Raw genomic sequence first — 19,078 nt, 5'->3', positions numbered from 1 at the left:
ACCTACTGGTTAGCTCTGTTCTTATGAGAAACTAAAACACTCCTGGAATATGTCTATTCACTTATTCACTCAACAAATACGTATTAAATACTACCTCAGTACACTAATCTTAAAAGGGTCTATCCTCTTCTCTATTTCTATCTTGGTATATTCCTACTGAATACACAGAAGTTCTTGTTTATAGTCAGATAACCTCACAATCAGTAATTTAATATTTTGTGTATTCATTTTTCATTTCTCAATAGTTTTGGAGTCCTACTGAAAATGTGATTGTGGGAGACAAAAAGGAAAGTGAATTCCATTTCTCCAAACTGAAGAGAAGGCAAGATATGGAAAAGAAAAGAAAAATTAGAAAAATAGAATGGATGCAGCAAATGTAAGTTGATGAAATACTTAGACTTATTAAAGAAGTATATAGTTATTTTCAAAAATTGCTATCACTAGTAAAAATAACTACATGTTATTTAAAAAATGATGAAAAATTAGTCATTTTTTAAAAATACAATGAAAGCAAATATTTAATAAATGCTTGCTAGAGACTGTTAATATCTAAGATATAAGTGGAAAAAGACAAAGTCTCTTTGACCTCAAGGACATCAGAATCTTTTGCCACACGAGATGAAAATCAGCATTTACTTTATATATAAGATTAATATGACCTATTCACCAGGCATAGGCATTCCCTGGTGGCTCAGAAGGTAAAGAGTCTGCCTACAATGCAGGAGAACCAGGTTCAATCCTTGGGTTAGGAAGATACCCTGGAGAAGCAAATAGCAACCCACTCCAGTATTCTTGCCTGGAAAATCCCCTGGATGGAGGAGCCTGGCAAGCTACAGTCCTTGGGGTCAAAAATAGTTGGACATGACTGAAGCAACTTTACGACCTACTGGAAAAGGTCAGTTTTCATTCCAATTCCAAAGAAAGGCAATGCCAAAGAATGCTCAAACTACCGCACAATTGCACTCATCTCACATGCTAGTAAAGTAATGCTCAAAATTCTCCAAGCCAGGCTTCAGCAATACGTGAACTGTGCACTTCCTGATGTTCAAGCTGGTTTTAGAAAAAGCAGAGGAACCAGAGATCAAATCACCAACATCCGCTGATCATGGAAAAAGCAAGAGAGTTCCAGAAAAACATCTATTTCTGCTTTATTGACTATGCCAAAGCCTTTGACTGTGTGGATCACAATAAACTGTGGAAAATTCTTCCAGAGATGGGAATACCAGACCACCTGACCTGCCTCTTGAAAAATCTGTATGCAGGTCAGGAAGCAACAGTTAGAACTGGACATGGAACAACAGACTGGTTCCAAATAGGAGAGGGAGTACGTTAAGGCTGTATATTGTCACCCTGCTTATTTAACTTCTATGCAGATTACATCATGAGAAATGGTGGACTGGAAGAAACGCACACTGGAATCAAGATTGCTGGGAGAAATATCAATAACATCAGATATGCAGATGACACCACCCTTATGGCAGAAAGTGAAGAGGAACTAAAAAGCCTCTTGAAGAAGGTGAAAGAGGAGAGTGAAAAAGTTGGCTTAAAGCTCAACATTCAGAAAATGAAGATCATGGCATCAGGTCCCATCACTTCATGGGAAGTAGATGGGGAAACAGTGGAAACAGTGTCAGACTTTATCTTCTTGGGCTCCAAAATCACTGCAGATGGTGACTGCAGCCATGAAATTAAAAGACACTTACTCCTTGGAAGAAAAGTTATGACCAACCTAGATAGCATATTCAAAAGCCAAGACAATACTTTGCTGACTAAGGTCCATCTAGTCAAGGCTATGGTTTTTCCAGTAGTCATGTATGGATGTGAGAGTTGGACTGTGAAGAAAGCTGAGCGCCGAAGAATTGATGCGTTTGAACTGTGGTGTTGGAGAAGACTCGAGACTCCCTCGGACTGCAAGGAGGTCCAACCAGTCCATTCTGAAGGAGATCAGCCCTGGGATTTCTTTGGAAGTAATGATGCTAAAGCTGAAACTCCAGTACTTTGGCCACCTCATGCAAAGAGTTGACTCATTGGAAAAGACTCTGATGCTGGGAGGGATCGGGGACAGGAGGAGAAGGGGACGACAGAGGATGAGATGGCTGGATGGCATCACTGACTCAATGAACATGAATCTGAGTGAACTCCGGGAGATGGTGATGGACAGGGAGGCCTGGCGTGCTGCAATTCATGGGGTCGCAAAGAGTCGGACACGACTGAGCAACTGAACTGAACTGTACTGAACTGAGACTTACTCTATACCAGTCTCAACCTTTTTTTTTTTGTCCCCGAAAGAAACTGACATGTAAGGATTATACTAAAAGGCATTCTAGACCTATCTAACAAATATTAAAAGCAAGTCTCAAAGGAATCAAATCATATCCAAGTTTACTTGACAGTATATAAGAACAGTGGAGAAGGGAATGGCAACCCACACCAGTATTCTTGCCTGGGACATCCCACAGACAGGGGAGCTTGGTGGCCTACAGTCCGGGGAGTTGCAGAGAGTCGAACAGGACTGAACAACTGAGCACACACCATGTACATACAAGAACAAAGCCCCCCCAGGTATTTAAAGGAATACCAAAAAACTTCGATACTCAAAATCATGTAAAATTAACAATGTCTACCATGTAGTAATCAATTGCCACACATTCAAAGAGGCAGGAAAATAGACCCCTGAGAAGAAAAAATAATATCAGCCAACTCAGCAAAGCACTATAGCCGACTCATGTCAAATGTATGGCAAAAACCACTACAATATTGTAAAGTAACTAGCCTTCAATTAAAATGATTAATTTTAAAAAAATAAAAAGGTAAGAAAACTTCAGATAGATAAAAGCTGAAGAAGAAAAGTGATTCTAAGTAAAAATCTAGATCCATACAAGAATGAAGAACACCAAAAATGGTAACTGTGTAAGTAAATGTACAGAACTTTTCTTCTTACCACTTAAACCTCTTGAGAAAAGGGAACCCTCTTACACTGTTGGTGGGCATGCAAACTAGTACAGCCACTATGGAGAACAGTGTGGAGATTCCTTAAAACACTGGAAATAGAACTGCCTTATGACCCAGCAATCCCACTACTGGGCATACACACCGAGGAAACCTGAATTGAAAGAGACACGTGTACCCCAATGTTCATCACAGCATTGTTTAGAATAGCCAAGACATGGAAGCAACCTAGATGTCCATCAGCAGTCGCATGGATAAGAAAGCTGTGGTATATATACACAATGGAGTATCACTCAGCCATTAAAAAGAATGCATTTGAATCCGTTCTAATGAGGTGGATGAAACTGGAGCCTATTACACAGAGAGAAGTAAGCCAGAAAGAAAAACACCAATACAGTATACTAATGCATATATATGGAATTTAGAAAGATGGTAATTATCACCCTGTATGCGAGACAGCAAAAGAGACACAGGTGTATAGAACACTCTTTTGGACTCTGTGGGAGAGGGAGAGGGTGGGATGATTTGGGAGAATGGCATTGAAACATGTATAATATCATATATGAAATGAATTGCCAGTCTAGGTTCGATGCATGATACAGGATGCTTGGGGCTGGTGCACTGGGATGACCCAGAGGGATGGTACTGGGAGGGCGGTTGGAGGGGGGTTCAGGATGGGGAACACATGTACATCCGTGGTGGACTCATGTTGATGTATGGCAAAACCAATACAATATTGTACAGTAATTAGCCTCCAATTAAAATAAATAAATTTATATTAAAAATAATTTAAAAATAAAAAGTAATTAACTAACTACTGAACCACACACTTTAAAATAGTCAAGGTAAATAGTTAAGATGATAAATTTTATGTTGGTTTTACCACAATTTTTTAAAAGATAGGTATTACATTTTTATACTGCAAAGTAATGAGCTAATATTCATGATGTTGCCAATCAAGTTATACTTAAGTTCCTGATTCCATTATTATGCTCCTTTTCTTTTATATTGAAAACCTTCATCAAACATGATATAATTACTGGACTTCCCTGGTGGTGCAGTGGATAAGAAATGCCTACCAATGCAAGAGACACAAGTTCTTTCTGGACACCTTGGTCCAGAAAGATTCCACATGCTGTGGTGCAACTAAGCCCTTGTGCCATAAATACTGAGCCTGCATTCTAGAGCATGCAGGTCACAACTGTTGAGCCTGTGAGCTGCAACTACTGAAGCCTCTGTACCCAGAGCCTGTGCTTCACAACAAGAGAGCCACAGCAATGAGAAGCCCACACACTGCAACAAAGAGTAGTCGCTGCTGGCCGCAACCAGAGAAAGTTTGCCTAAAGTGGACAATAAATTAGTAAAAGCTATAGAAGCTATAGATATAAGCATCTGAATGCAGAGTTCCAAAGAATAGCAAGAAGAGATAAGAAAGCCTTCTTCAGTGATCAATGCAAAGAAATAGAGGCAAACAACAGAATGGGAAAGACTAGAGATCTCTTCAAGAAAATTAGAGATACCAAGGGAACATTTCATGCAAAGATGGGCTCGATAAAGGACAGAAATGGTATGGACCTAACAGAAGCAGAAGATATTAAGAAGAGGTGGCAAGAATACACAGAAGAACTGTACAAAAAGAGATCTTCACGACCCAGATAATCATGATGGTGTGATCACTCACCTAGAGCCAGACATCCTGGAACATGAAGTCAAGTGGGCCTTAGCATCACTACGAACAAAGCTAGTGGAGGTGATAGAATTCCAGTTGAGCTATTTCCAATCCTGAAAGATGATGCTGTGAAAGTGCTGCACTCAACATGCCAGCAAATCTGGAAAACTCAGCAGTGGCCACAGGACTGGAAAAGGTCCGTTTTCATTCCAATCCCAAAGAAAGGCAATGCCAAAGAATGCTCAAACTACTGCACAGTTGCACTCATCTCACATGTTAGTAAAGTAATGCTCAAAATTCTCCAAGCCAGGCTTCACCAATATGTGAACTTCCAGATGTTCAAACTAGTTTTAGAAATGTCAGAGGAACCAGAGATGAAATTGCCAACATCCACTGGATCATCTAAAAAGCAAAAGAGTTCCAGAAAAATGTCTATTTCTGCTTTATTGACTATGCCAAAGCCTTTGACTGTGTGGATCACAATAAACTGTGGAAAATTCTTCCAGAGATGGGAATACCAGACCACCTGACCTGCCTCTGGAGAAATCTATATATAGGTCAGGAAGCAACAGTTAGAACTGGACATGGAATGACAGACTGGTTCCAAATAGGAAAAGGAGTACATCAAGGCTGTATATTGTCACCCTGCTTATTTAACTTCTATGCAGAGTACATCATGAGAAATGCTGGGCTGGAAGAAAGAAGCACAAGCTGGAATCAAGATTGCTGGGAGGAATATCAATAACCTCAGATATGCAGATGACACCAGAAAGTGAAGAGGAACTAAAAAGCCTCTTGATGGAAGTGAAAGAGGAGAGTGAAAAAAGTTGGCTTAAAGCTCAACATTCAGAAAACAAAGATCATGGCATCTGGTCCCATCATTTCATGGGAAATAGATGGGGAAACAGTGGAAACAGTGTCAGACTTTATTTTGGGGGGCTCCAAGATCACTGCAGCTGGTGACTGCAGCCATGAAATTAAAAGATGCTTACTCCTTAGAAAAAGTTATGACCAACCTAGATAGCATATTGAAAAGCAGAGACATTACTTTGCCAACCAAGGTCTGTCTAGTCAAGGCTATGGTTTTTCCATTAGTCTTATATGGATGTGAGAGCTGGACTGTGAAGAAAGCTGAGCACTGAAGAATTGATGCTTTTGAACTGTGGTGTTGGAGAAGACTCTTGAGAGTCCCTTGGACTGCAAAGAGATCCAACCAGTCCATTCTGAGGGAGATCAACCCTGGGATTTCTCTGGAAGGAATGATGCTAAAGCTGAAACTCCAATACGTTGTCCACCTCATGCAAAGAGTTGACTCACTGGAAAAGACTCTGATGCTGGGAGGGGTTGGGGGCAGGAGGAGAAGGGGACGACAGAGGATGAGATGGCTGGATGGCATCACTGACTCTATGGACGTGAGTCTGAGTGAACTCCAGAAGCTGGTGATGGACAGGGAGACCTAGTGTGCTGCAATTCATGGGGTCACAAAGAGTCGGACGTTACCGAGAGACTGAAATGAACTGAACTGAACTGGACTGAACTGATAGAAGGTTGGAGTAACACTATCAACCAACCTGACATAATTGGCATTTATAGAGCACTGAACTCAACCAGAGAAAACTAATTCTTTTCAAGGGCACATGAACAACCTTCACCACAATACACCATAATTCTGGGCCATGAAGTAAATATCTACAAATTTAAAAGAATTAAAATTACACAAAGAAAGTTTTCTAATCATGATGAAATTAAAAATAATTTAAAACAGAGTAAAATAACAGAAACATTTTTTGATTTCTGAAAAACCTCCAAATATTTGGATATTAAACAGCATATCTTCAAATAATCCATAAGTCAGAGAAGTCACAAAAGGAACTTGAAAATATTTTTGGTTTAGTAAAAAATGAAAAGACAACATACTAAAATTGTGGAATGCAGCTAAAGAAGTACTTACAGGAAAATTTATATCATTTTCTATGAGACTAGTGTTATCAGATAAAAAAACTACTCAAAGTATATGAGGAAAAAACTACAAAAAATAAGAAACCAATATTCTCTCATGAACACGATAATAAGTAACATTATAAACAAATAGAGTTTATCTTTGGAATACAAGATTGTTTTAACATTTGGAAATCAATCAATGCAATTCACCAAATTAGCAGACTTAAAAAAGAAAACTGGATATGATCATCTCAAAAAGCTGCAGAAAAAGTGTTTACAAAAGTCTAGCTAACATTTGTAATTAAAATTCTTGGCAAATAGATGAGAGTAGATGAGAATAGATGAGAGCCTCCTCAACTTGATGAAAAGCACCTATGAAAAACCTGCAGCCAACATGATACTTAATGGTGAGTGGCTGAATGCTTTCTCTCTAAAATTAGAAACAAGGATGTCTGCACTTCTTCACAACATTGCACTGGACATCCTCTTTAGCGCAATAACGGTGGCAGGATGGAGTGGTGGGAGAGACACTGAGACTGGAAAAGAAGAACTAAAATAATCTTTATTCACAGTTGACATGCTAATCTGAGGTTAGTGATATTTCTCATGGCAGTCTTGATTCCAGCTTATGCTTCATCCAGCCTGGCATTTCGCGTGATGTACTTGCATATAACTTAAACAAGCAGAGTGACAATATACGGCCTTGATGTACTCCTTTCCCAATTTGGAACCAATCCATTGTTCCATGTCCAGTTCTAACTATTCCTTCTTGACCTGCATACAGATTTCTCAGGAGGCAGGTAAGGTGCTCTGGTAATTCCCATCTCTTTAAGAATTTTCCACAGTTTGTGACCCACACAGTCAAATGCTTTAGCATAGTTAATGAAGCAGAAGTAGATGTTTTTCTGGAATTCTCTTGCTTTTTCTATGTTCCAGTGGATGTTGGCAATTTGAAATACTGGGCTGGATGAAGCACTAGTTGGAATCAAGATTGCTGGGAAAATATCAGTAACCTCAGATATGCAGATGACACCAGACTTGTGGCAGAAAGTTAAGAAAAACTAAAGAGCCTCTTGATGAAAGTGAAAGAGGAGAAGGAAAAATCTGGCTTGAAACTCAACATTCAAAAAACTAAGATCATGGCATCTGGTCTCATCACTTCATGGCAAATAGATGGGGAAACAATGGAAACAATGACAGACTTTATTTTTTGGGGCTCCAAAATCACTGCAGATGGTGACTGCAGCCATGAAATTAAAAGACGCTTACTCCTTGAAAGAAAATCTATGACCAACCTAGACAGCATATTAAAAAGAAGAAACATTACTTTGCCAGCAAAGGTCCGTCTAGCCAAAGCTATGGTTTTTCTAGTAGTCATATATGGATTTGACAGTTGGAATGTAAAGAAAGCTGAGCACCGAAAAATTGATGCTTTTGAGCTGTGGAGTTGGAGAAGACTCTTGAGAGTCCCTTGGACTGCTGTGGCCAACTAATATGACAAACTGACTCATTGGAAAAGGCCCTGATGCTGGGAAAGATCAAAAGTAGGAGAATGGGATGACAGAGGATGAGATGGTTGGATGGCATCACTGACTCAATGGACATGAGTCTGAGCAAGCTCTGGGAGTTGATGATGGACAGGGAAGCCTGGTGTGCTGCCATCCATGGGGTCACAAAGAGTCAGATACAACTGAGCAACTTAACTAAATTGACATGATCATCTAAATACAGAATTCGAAGGAATCTACTAAAAAGCTACTGGAACTAACAGGTGAATTTATCAAGGTTGTAAGATACAGAAACCAATTGTATTGCAGCAAACATTTAGAAATTAAAAGTAAAAATTTACAGTGGCATCAGCAAATATGAAATACCTAGGCATAAAGTGTAGGAGAAATCTATATGACCTGTACACTGAAAAGTAATAAACACTGCTGATAAAACTTAAAGACTTAAACAAAGAGCTACAAGATATTCATGGATCAGAAGACTCAATATTTTTAAGATCAGTCTTTCCAAATTGATGTATCTGGTCAATGTAATCATAATCAAAAATTCCAGCTGGTTTTGTGTATGTGTGTGTGCGTGTGTGCATGTATGTAACTTGACAAACTGACTTGAAAACTTGCATGTAAATGCAAAGGAACTAGAATAGTCAAAATAATTTTGGAAAAAAATTGGAGAACTTACATTAGCTGATTTTAAGACGTAAAACTACTGTAATCAAGATGTGATATTGGCATAAAGATAGACATGCAGATCAATGGAACAGAATAGAGAGTTGAGAAATAGACCCAAACACATGTTGTTGAGTTTCAATACATATACCAATACAATTTTATTGGTAAAGGAGATTCTTTTCAACAAACTGGATACTCAAATGGAAAGAAATAAATCTTGATCTTTATCTCATGTTGTTGTTGTTTAGTCGCTAAGTTGTGTCCAACTCTTTGCAACCCCATGGACTAAGCCCGCCAGGATCCTCTGTCCATGGGATTTCCCAGGCAGGAATACTGGAGTGGGTTACCATTTCCTTCTCCAGGGGATCTTCCCTATCAAGGGATCAAACTTGCATCTCCTGCCTGGCAGGTGGATTATTTACTACTGCACCACCTGGAGCCCTCTCACCATATATAACTTAATTTGAAAAATGTCATAGATCTAAATATAAGAATGAACACTATAGTGCAATAGTGTTCAATATCTAAAAAACAAACAATCCAATCAAAAAATGAGCAGATCTCTACAGGCATTTCTCCAAAGCCATACAGAGGGCCAATGGGCACGTGAAAATATGCTCAACGTTGCTAATTATTAGAGAAATGCAAATCAAAACCACAATGAAGTATCATTTCACACATATCAGGATGGCAATCATCAAAAAGTCTACAAATAGTCAATGCTGGAGAGAGTGTGTTGAAAAGGGAATCCTCCTAACACTATTAGTGGGGATGTAAATTGGTGCTGCTACTACGGTAAACAGTAAGGAGATTCCCTAACAAACTAAACATATAGCTACCATATGATCCAGCAATCCCATAATTCCTGGCCATGTATGCAGCAAAGACAGAAATGCTAATTTGAAAGAATACATGTACCCCAATGATCATAGCACCACTATTTACAATAGCCAAGACATGGAAGCAACCCAAGTCCCCATCAATAGATGATTGGTTTAAGAAGATGTGGTATATATTTATATGTGTGTGTTGGCTCTATCCCTCATTTGTGTCCAATACTTTGTGACTCCATGGACTGTAACCTGCCAGGCTCTTCTGTCCATGGGATTTTTCAGGCAAGAATACTGGAGTCGGTTGCCATTTCCTACTCCAGGGGATCTTCCCAACTGGAGGATTGAACCCATGTCTTTTGCATCTCCTGCACTGACAGGTAGATTCTTTACCACTGTGCCACTGATTTGTATGGTATATGAATATGTATATATACTATATATACGTGTATATGTATATATATATATAAAATGGAGTATTAGGCTAAAGAAAGAACAAAATAATGCTATTTGCAGCAACAGGGATAGACCTGAAGAATATCATACTGAGTGATGTAAGTCAGATAGAGAAAAGACAAATATTACATGATATCACTTATATGTAGAATCTAATAATAATACAAATAAAACTACATACAAAACAGAATCAGACTCACAGACATAGAAAACAATCTTGCAGTTACCAAAGGAGAAAATGTGGGGAGGGATAACTTAGGATAATGGGATTAACAGATATAAACTATCTGTATATCTACATCTATAAAATATCTATATAATATTTATATAGATACAATATTATACATTAAATAGATAAGTAACAAGAATTTACTGTATAACATAGGGGAGCATATTCAATATATTATAATAATCTATAGTGCAAAATAATCTGAAAAGTATGTATTTTTCTGAAAAAAAATTAAATAAAAGTACTTTATGAGACCTTAAAAAAGTGAGTGTTAACACCATAAAATATCCAAAAGAAAGCAAACAAGGAAACCTTAGTGTCTATGGTTCTGGCAAAGATTTCATAAGTAGGACTCAGAAAGCAGGAATTATAAAAGAAAAGAGTGTTAAATTGCATTTCATCAATGTTAAAAGCTTTTGCTTTGCCAAAGACATTTTTGCAAAAGTAAAAATGCAAGTCACAGACAGGAAGAGAACATTTGCAAAATATGTACATGATAAAAGTCTTGTAACTAGAATATGTAAAAAAACTCAAAATTTAGTGATAAGAAGACAACCTAATTTTAAAACGGGCAAATGATCTGAACACTCTACCAATGAATATACAGATAGCAAATAAGTACAAGTGACTAATGACAGTCATCAGTAGTCATTAGGAAAGTACAAACCAAAACTGTAGTGAGAAAACATTATACAGCCACTAGAATGGCTAAAATAGTCTGTCCTAGCAATTTTTGGCATGGATACAGAGCAAATGCAAATTAGTACACCTACTTTGGATAACAGTTTGACAGTTTTTTTTTAAATTTTACAAGTTAAACACACATCTACCATTTCATCCAGCCATTCTACTCAGTTATTTGCCCACTAGAAATAAAACATATGTCTATAGAAAGATGGTAATACAAGTTCATAGCAGCTTTATTTGTAATAGCCCCAAACCAGAAACAACTCATCAACCTAAATGTCAGTGGATAAACAAATTGTGATGTATCTACACAAAGGAATACTACTTGGCAGTACAAAGAATGAACTATTCATATATAGAAGGATGGACGAATCTCAAAATAGTGATGCTGAATGAAAGCAATCAATTGAAAAAGAGTACACAAATGATTTCATTTATATCAAATTATAGAAAATACAAACAAATCTAGAATGACACAAAGCAGATCAGTAGTTATCTGAAGATGAGGGAGGGGGAAAGGGGACAGGGAGGATACCAAGTACCACAAGAAACTTTGCGGGGTGATGGATATGTTCATTTCTTTTATTATAGTGACAGGTTCACCAGTACATACTTTCCAAAACTCTTCAAATTGTACAGCTTAAACACAGTTGATTAATTATCACTTATGCCTCCTCAGTTCACACTACACTGTAAACTGCCTATATACCCCAGACTATGGGTTCTACAGGGATGGTTATGCCCTTCTAGCTTACTGTTGCAGAGGAAGCAATGGCAACCCATTCCAGCACTCTTGCCTGGAAAGTCTTATGGATGGAGGAGCCTGGTGGGCTGCAGTCTATGGGGTCACTAAGACATGACTGAGAGACTTCCCTTTCACTTTTCACTTTCATGCACTGGAGAAGGAAATGGCAACCCACTCCAGTGTTCTTGCCTGGAGAATCCCAGGGATGGGGGAGCCTGGTAGGCTGCCATCTATGGGATCACAGAGAGTCGGACACAACTGAGGTGACTTAGCATCAGCAGCAGCAGCATGCTCAATAATGTAAAAAATGTTTAAAGAACATGTTCAGGCAATCAGAAGATTTCCATGGAGTACTCTTTCATCTCCTGTGGTTGCAGGGTGAGCTGGAGGCAATCCAGGTGCAATTAAAGGGTCACAAAACCACAGTGCTTACAGTATAACCAGAAAACTAAACAGGTCTTGTGCAATAAGCTAAGGGCATTATTGGGGAAGAAGTAGGATGAGACCTCAGTGGGGATATTTGGGCAGACATAGACAAGGCTTGAGGAGCTTCAGCCTTCAAACTCTCCTGTTGGTGGAGGAAACTCTTCTTCCGTGTTTTGAGGGAACCAGCCCTTTTCTGCATAAAGTCCTTTCAATGATTGTACCTGGCTCAGTTGCCTCACACACTTGTGCTGATTCTCCTTAGGATTCCCCCACAACCATTTCCTCATTGCCTCCAGCCCATAATGAGATTTATATCTCAGGACAGTACAGAGAGGTACAAGGTCTACTCCAAGAGGAGCTGCTGCTGCTGCTGCTAAGTCACATCAGTCGTGTCCGACTCTGTGCGACCCCATAGACGGGAGCCTGGTGGGATTCTCCAGGCAAGAATACTGGAGTGGGTTGCCATTTCCTTCTCTACCAAAAAGAGGTAACTTATTTATAAACTAAAGAGTTCTGAGAATTTACCAATCTGTGTTGACAAGAGCTCAGGAGGATGTGTGAAAGCGGATTCTATGGTGTTCAAGAGTTGATTGGGCTGAACTTATTGATATGACCACACTCACTTGAGATTAGAGATTTAATATGTTGGCTTGAGTATCCAGAAATGATGTTCAGGAAATTCCCTGGCTGTCCAGTGGTTAGGACTCCACACTTTAACCTCAGGGGGCACAGGTTTGATCCCTGGTTGGGGAACTAAGATCCTACAAACCATGTGGTGCAGCCAAAACAAACAAACACATTTTTAAAAAATAACCAGAAATAGTGTTTACATTGGCCTTACAAAGCCTGAACTCAGTCAAAGCTCTACAGTTGCAAAATGCCTGAACTTCTCTAGTACTCTGTAGAAAAGGACTTCTAAAGGCTTGGGTGGGGAAAGCATATGTTTGTTCCTTTTTTGTGCAATCTGCTCAACCACCCACTAGCTGTAACCCCAGGGGGTCACGGAGGAAATGCTCTTCATCAAATCATTAAGAAATGAGGGGAGCAGCAGAATTCTTGATGAACTTGTGGTGGCCATTTCTTTACAGAGTGTAGGTGACAGTGGGGAAAGTGCCAATGGAATTGGTTCTTTCAGTTCACTGGGCATAATGGGACTTTGAAGTGGTAGAAGTGACATAAATCGCAGCTAAGCTTCCTCCAGATGTGGTTTCTTAAATGGAACAAATCAACACCGTCCCCGGCATATGTTAAGCTGCTGTTTTTGCAAGTGTGTTCTTTCCCATCCCAATCAGTAAGCAAAGAGAGAAGAGTTTGCATTAAAATGGAAAGAAAAATGCATCTTTACATCTTGCTCTCAGAGCTCTGTCAGCTCTCTTGCTCTTATCCCCAGGAGCATGTTACCTCAGTGCCCAAAGAACATCACACCTGTCCTTTACACTGGTGACCTTATACTAATTGACCGTGGTGAGGAGAAACTAATGACTCCCTAGATTAGGGGTCCCCATCCCCCGGGGCCATGGATTGCCAGTGGTCCCCAGTCTGTTAGGAACCGGGTCCCACAGCAGGAGGTGAGTGGAGGGTGAGCTCCTGTCAGAGCAGTGGCGGCATTAAATTCTCAGGGAGCACAAACCCTTCTGTGAACTGCACATGAAAGGGATCTAGGTTGCACACTACTTATGAGACTGTAATGCCTGATCATCTGAGGAAGACCTGAGGTGGTGCCAAAAAGTCTGGGGACTGCTGCCCTGGATGACTTAATAGGACAAATACACACTAGAGGGTGGGAGATAAACTTGGCCAAAAGTTAAGGGTCTACCACATAGCTGAAGCTTACAGACATTTTGGGATATCCTTTCTAAAGTAAGAGACAAGATGCTATACTTTGCACCATCCACCTTGAAGACAAACACTCTCTGGATTTGGGAGATAAAATATGCCACATTTGGGCATGCTGCTCCAACCCATATACTAGATAACTAACAAAGCTAGCAGGCACCAGTGAGTCATGGTGTAAGAAAGAACACAGTAGCAGGTTCATAATGTGGGGCAAGCTGCCCTACCACTTGGGCTTCATAGCCCAGCAGTTCCAACAGTGTTGGAAATATCTCTGACTGTGAAAGACTGTGTGGGGTCTCTAAAGCATCGTAACGGGAGGATCATAGCACAGACTTCTAGGGTTTAGGAGTAAGGTAGTGCCTTTCTCTGTCAAAAACTACTTGAAAAATTGTTCTGGGCTAGCTACTGGGCCCTAGTAGAGACTGGAAGCCTGTCAGTAGGATACCAAATGCTATGTTTAAGAACTGACATGGATTTTATCTAATCCACTGAAACAGAGTATACAGTATCATTTCAGTATAAAGTAGATGCAGTATATATAAGAATGGGTCTGAAAGGTCCAGAAGCCCAAAGGAAGATATATAAGCAGGTGGCTCAGACTTCTTCAACACCTACTTATGCTACATTAGCTCCTCTTCATCGCCATACTTTTGGCTTCACCGGGAGTCACTTGTGACATCTTAACAGAGGGAGAGTGTATTTGGTCTAATTCACCATGAATCTGCACAGGATGCTAGCAACATCCAAAAAGAGACAGCCACTAGATTATAGTCCCTCAATTAGCCCAGAAATTGGTCAAAGGATATCCACCCAATGAGCACAACTGAAGGAAGCTACACTTCATATATGAGTAGGGGGTAGAATCTTTTTGACTATGAGCAGTAACTAAAAGTTTCCCAGTTGATCAGGGCCTTGGAAATAATTAAGTTGGAAAACTGTGATTAGGTCTGATTAGGTCTGTAGAGACAGATGCTAAGAATGGGCACTGAATATATTGATGTCCTTGTGAATGTCCTCCAAAGGGCCTAAATGAGGCAAAACTTTGTAGTCACATGGATAAGATGATCCATCCTGTGGATGTCAGCATTTTCCCCCAGTGTTCATTGATTCTTGCCACCTCTTCTTAACCTCTTCTGCTTCTGTTAGGTTTGCAATTTCTTTCTTTTATTGTGGCCATCCTTGCATAAGATGTTCCCTTGATATCTCCAATTTTCTTGAAGAGATCTCTAGTTTTACCCATTCTGTTGCCTTCCTATATTTCTTTGCATTGTTCATTTAAAAGGCTTTCTTACCTCTCCTTGTTGTTCTCTGGAACTCTGTATTCAGTTGGGTATGTCACTCCCTATCTCCTTTGTCTTTTGTTTCTCTTCTTTTCTCAACTATTTGTGAGGCTTCCACAGACAACCACTTTGCCTTCTTGTATTTCTCTATCTTGGGGTTGGTTTTGGTCACCGCCTCCTGTACAATGTTACAAACCCTGGCCCATAGTTCTTCAGGCACTCTGTTTATCAGATCCAACCCCTTGAATATATTCATCACCTCAACTATATAATCATAAGGGATTTAATTTAGGTCATATCTGAATGGTCTAGTGGTTTTCCTCGCTTTCTTCAATTTAAGCCTGAATTTTGCAATAAGGATCTGATGATCTGAGCCACAGTCAGCTCCAGGTCTTGTTTTTGCTGACTGTATAGAGCTTCTCCATCTTCAGCTGCAAAGTTAGGAGACAAGAAGAATAAAAGAAAAGCAGGCCCCATCAAGGGCCACAAAAGTAATTTATAATTTTTGATAAACTGGATGCTATAAGGCATGAGACTCTTGGAACAAGTCCAGAGGGAACAGTTCATAATCTTGAAAGCAAGATACGGTCCTGGAGTCAGAAAACTGACCCCAGACTGTTTCTCAACTGGCGTCTCAGAGTCACATGCTTTACGTATCTGGTGGAAAATCTATAGATAAGAATATTAGTCTTAGTTACTGATTTGTTATTGATTATTGTTTCCTAATTACTCAATGGTTAATGATCATTTTGTTCTTTGGCCCTGAAGGCCACATGAGTTATAGTTTAACTCCCCGCTTATTCTTTCATTCATGGCTGAAAGTATCATCAAGCTGGCTTGGATTCAGTTTCTGCACCTTAACCTTGGAGCGGTGTCGGTCCCCTGATCCTCGCTTTTCTCTGAATTCTTGTGTCTTGTTTCTCATTGTCTTGCCATATCGCACTTTTGGAAACCCTGCTTGTTGAGCTGGTCTCAACAGCAAAGAATATAATCAGTCTGATATTGATATTGACCATCTGGTGATGTCCATGTGTAGAGTCATCTCTTGTATTGTTGGAAGAAGGCTTTTCTCCTGGCAAAACTGTGTTAGCCTTTACCCTGCTTTATTTTGTACTCCAAGGCCAAACTGCCTATTACTCCAGGGATCTTTATCATAGGTGTTGCATTCCGAACAACTGGTCTTCATAGAACTGGTCAACTTCATTTTTTTTTTTGGCACTAGTGGTTGGGGCATAGACTTGGATTACTATGACACTGAATGATTTGCTTTGGAAATGAACCAAGATCATGCTGTCATTTTTGAGATTGCATCCAAGTACAGCATTTCAGACTCTTTTGTTGACTGTGAGAGCTACTCCATTTCTTCTAAGGGATTCTTGCCCACAGTAGTAGATATAGTGGTTATCTGAGTTAAATTAGCCCATTCCCATCCATTTTAGTTCACTGATTCCTAAAATGTTGATGTTCACTTTGCCATCTCCTGATTGACCACTTCCAATTTACCTTGATCTATGGACCTAACATTCCAGGCTCCCATGCAATATTACAGCATCAGACTTTACTTTCATCTCCAAACACATTGATAACTGAGCATCATTTCCACTTTGACCCACACTCTTCATTCTTTCTGGGGGCATTTCCAGTAGCATACTGGACACCTATTGATCTGGGATGCTCATCTTCCAGTGTCATATCCTTTTGCCTTTTCATACTGTTCATAGAGTTCTTGAGGCAAAAATTCTGAAGTAGCTTGCCATTCCCTTGTCCAGTGGACCATGTTTTGTTAGAACTCTACACCATGACCCATCCATCTTAGGTGGCCCTGCACAGTATGACTCAGCTTCACTGGGATACACAAGGCTGTGATCCATGTGATCATTTTGGTTAGCTTTCTGTAATTGTGGTTTTCGTTCTGGAGTCTGTGAGTTTATAGTTCTTACTTCTGTTGGCCCTCTGATGGATGAGGACAAGAGGTTTGTGGTGAGAATACACAGAAGAACTATACAAAAAAGGTTTTAATGATCCAGATAACCATGATATGTGGTCACTCACTTAGAGCCAGACATCCTGCAGTGTGAAGTCAAGTGAGCATTATGGATGGAAGTTCGTGACATTGTACAGGAGACAGGAATGAAGACCATCCCCAAGAAAAAGAAATGCAAAAAAGCAAAATGGCTGTCTGGGGAGGCCTTACAAATAGCTGTGAAATGAAGGGAAGGTAAAAAGCAAAGGAGAAAAGGAAAGATATACCCATTTGAATGCAGAGTTCCAAAGAATAGCAAGGAGAGATAAGAAAGCCGTCCTCAGTGATCAATGCAGAAAAATAGAGGAAAAGAATAGAATGGGAAACACTAGAGATCTCTTCAAGAAAGTTAGAGATACCAAGAGAATATTTTATGCAAAGATGGGCTCAATAAAGGACAGAAATTGTATGGACCTAACAGAAGCAGAAGATATTAAGAAGAGGTGGCAAGAATACACAGAACTGTACAAAAAGAGATCTTCATGACCCAGATAATCACAATGGTGTGATCACTCACCTAGAGCCAGACATCTTGGAATGTGAAGTCAAGTGGGCCTTAGAAAGCATCACTACGAACAAAGCTAGTGGAGGTGATGGAATTCCAGTTGAGCTATTTCCAATCCTGAAAGATGATGCTGTGAAAGTGCTGCACTCAGTATGCCAGCAAATCTGGAAAACTCAGCAGTGGCCACAGGACTGGAAAAGGTCAGTTTTCATTCCAATCCCAAAGAAAGGCAATGCCAAAGAATGCTCAAACTACCACACAATTGCACTCATCTCACACGCTAGTAAAGTAATGCTCAAAATTCTCCAAGCCAGGCTATAGCAATACATGACCCGTGAAATTCCAGATGTTCAAGCTGGTTTTAGAAAAGGCAGAGGAACCAGAGATCAAATTGCCAACATCTGCTGGATCTTCAAAAAGGCAAGACAGTTCCAGGAAAACATCTATTTCTGCTTTATTGACTATGCCAAAGCCTTTGACTATGGATCACAATAAATTGGAAAATTCTTCCAGAGATGGGAATGTCCGACCACCTGACCTGCCTCTTGAGAAATCTGTATTCAGGTCAGGAAGCAACAGTTAGAACTGGACACGGAACAACAGACTGGTTCCAAATAGGAAAAGGAGTACGTCAAGACTGTATAGTGCCACCCTACTTATGTAACTTATACGCAGAGTACATCATGAGAAATGCTGGACTGGAAGAAGCACAAGCTGGAATCAAGATTGCTGGGAGAAGTATCAATAAGCGCAGATATGCAGATGACACCACCCTTATGGTAGAAAGTGAAGAGGAACTAAAGAGCCTCTTGATGAAAGTGAAAGAGGGAAGTGAAAAAGTTGGCCTAAAGCTTAACATTCAGAAAACCAAGATCATGATTTTGGTCCAATCACTTCATGGCAAATAGATGGGGAAACAGTGGCTGACTTTATTTTGGGGGGGGCTCCAAAATCACTGCAGATGATGATTGCAGCCGTGAATTTAAAAGATGCTTACTCCTTGGAAAGAAAGTTATAACCAACCTCAATGGCATATTCAAAAGCAGAGACATTACTTTGTCAACAAAGACATTATTTTGTCAGTCTAGTCAAGGCTATGGTTTTTCCTGTGGTCATGTATGGATGTGAGAGTTGGACTGTGAAGAAAGCTGAGCACAGAAGAATTCATGTGTTTGAACTGTGGTGTTTGAGAAGACTCTTGAGAGTCCCTTGTACTGCAAGGAGATCTAACCAGTCCATCCTAAAGGAGACCAGTCCTGGGTGTTCATTGGAAGGAAGCTGAAACTCCAATACTTTGGCCACCTGATGTGAAGAGTTGACTC

The 19,078-nt window shown here is 39.9% G+C and overlaps 1 protein-coding gene across 2 annotated transcripts in view; it reads left to right on the top strand.

The window, feature by feature from the left end:
* C15H11orf65 (chromosome 15 C11orf65 homolog) overlaps positions 1-19,078 on the top strand; it is a 120,298-nt gene that overhangs the window by 76,197 nt on the left and 25,023 nt on the right. For both annotated transcript variants that reach the window (XM_069554956.1, XM_069554955.1), the window contains exon 6: positions 246-376. In XM_069554956.1, the coding sequence (XP_069411057.1) occupies positions 246-376 (131 nt within the window). The remainder of the gene's footprint in view (positions 1-245; positions 377-19,078) is intronic.

Source organism: Ovis canadensis, chromosome 15 (genome assembly GCF_042477335.2).
Source record: "Ovis canadensis isolate MfBH-ARS-UI-01 breed Bighorn chromosome 15, ARS-UI_OviCan_v2, whole genome shotgun sequence".
Lineage (NCBI taxonomy): Eukaryota > Metazoa > Chordata > Mammalia > Artiodactyla > Bovidae > Ovis > Ovis canadensis.
The sequence above is the reverse complement of the archived record's forward strand: the minus strand, read 5'-3'. Positions and strand labels throughout refer to the sequence as shown.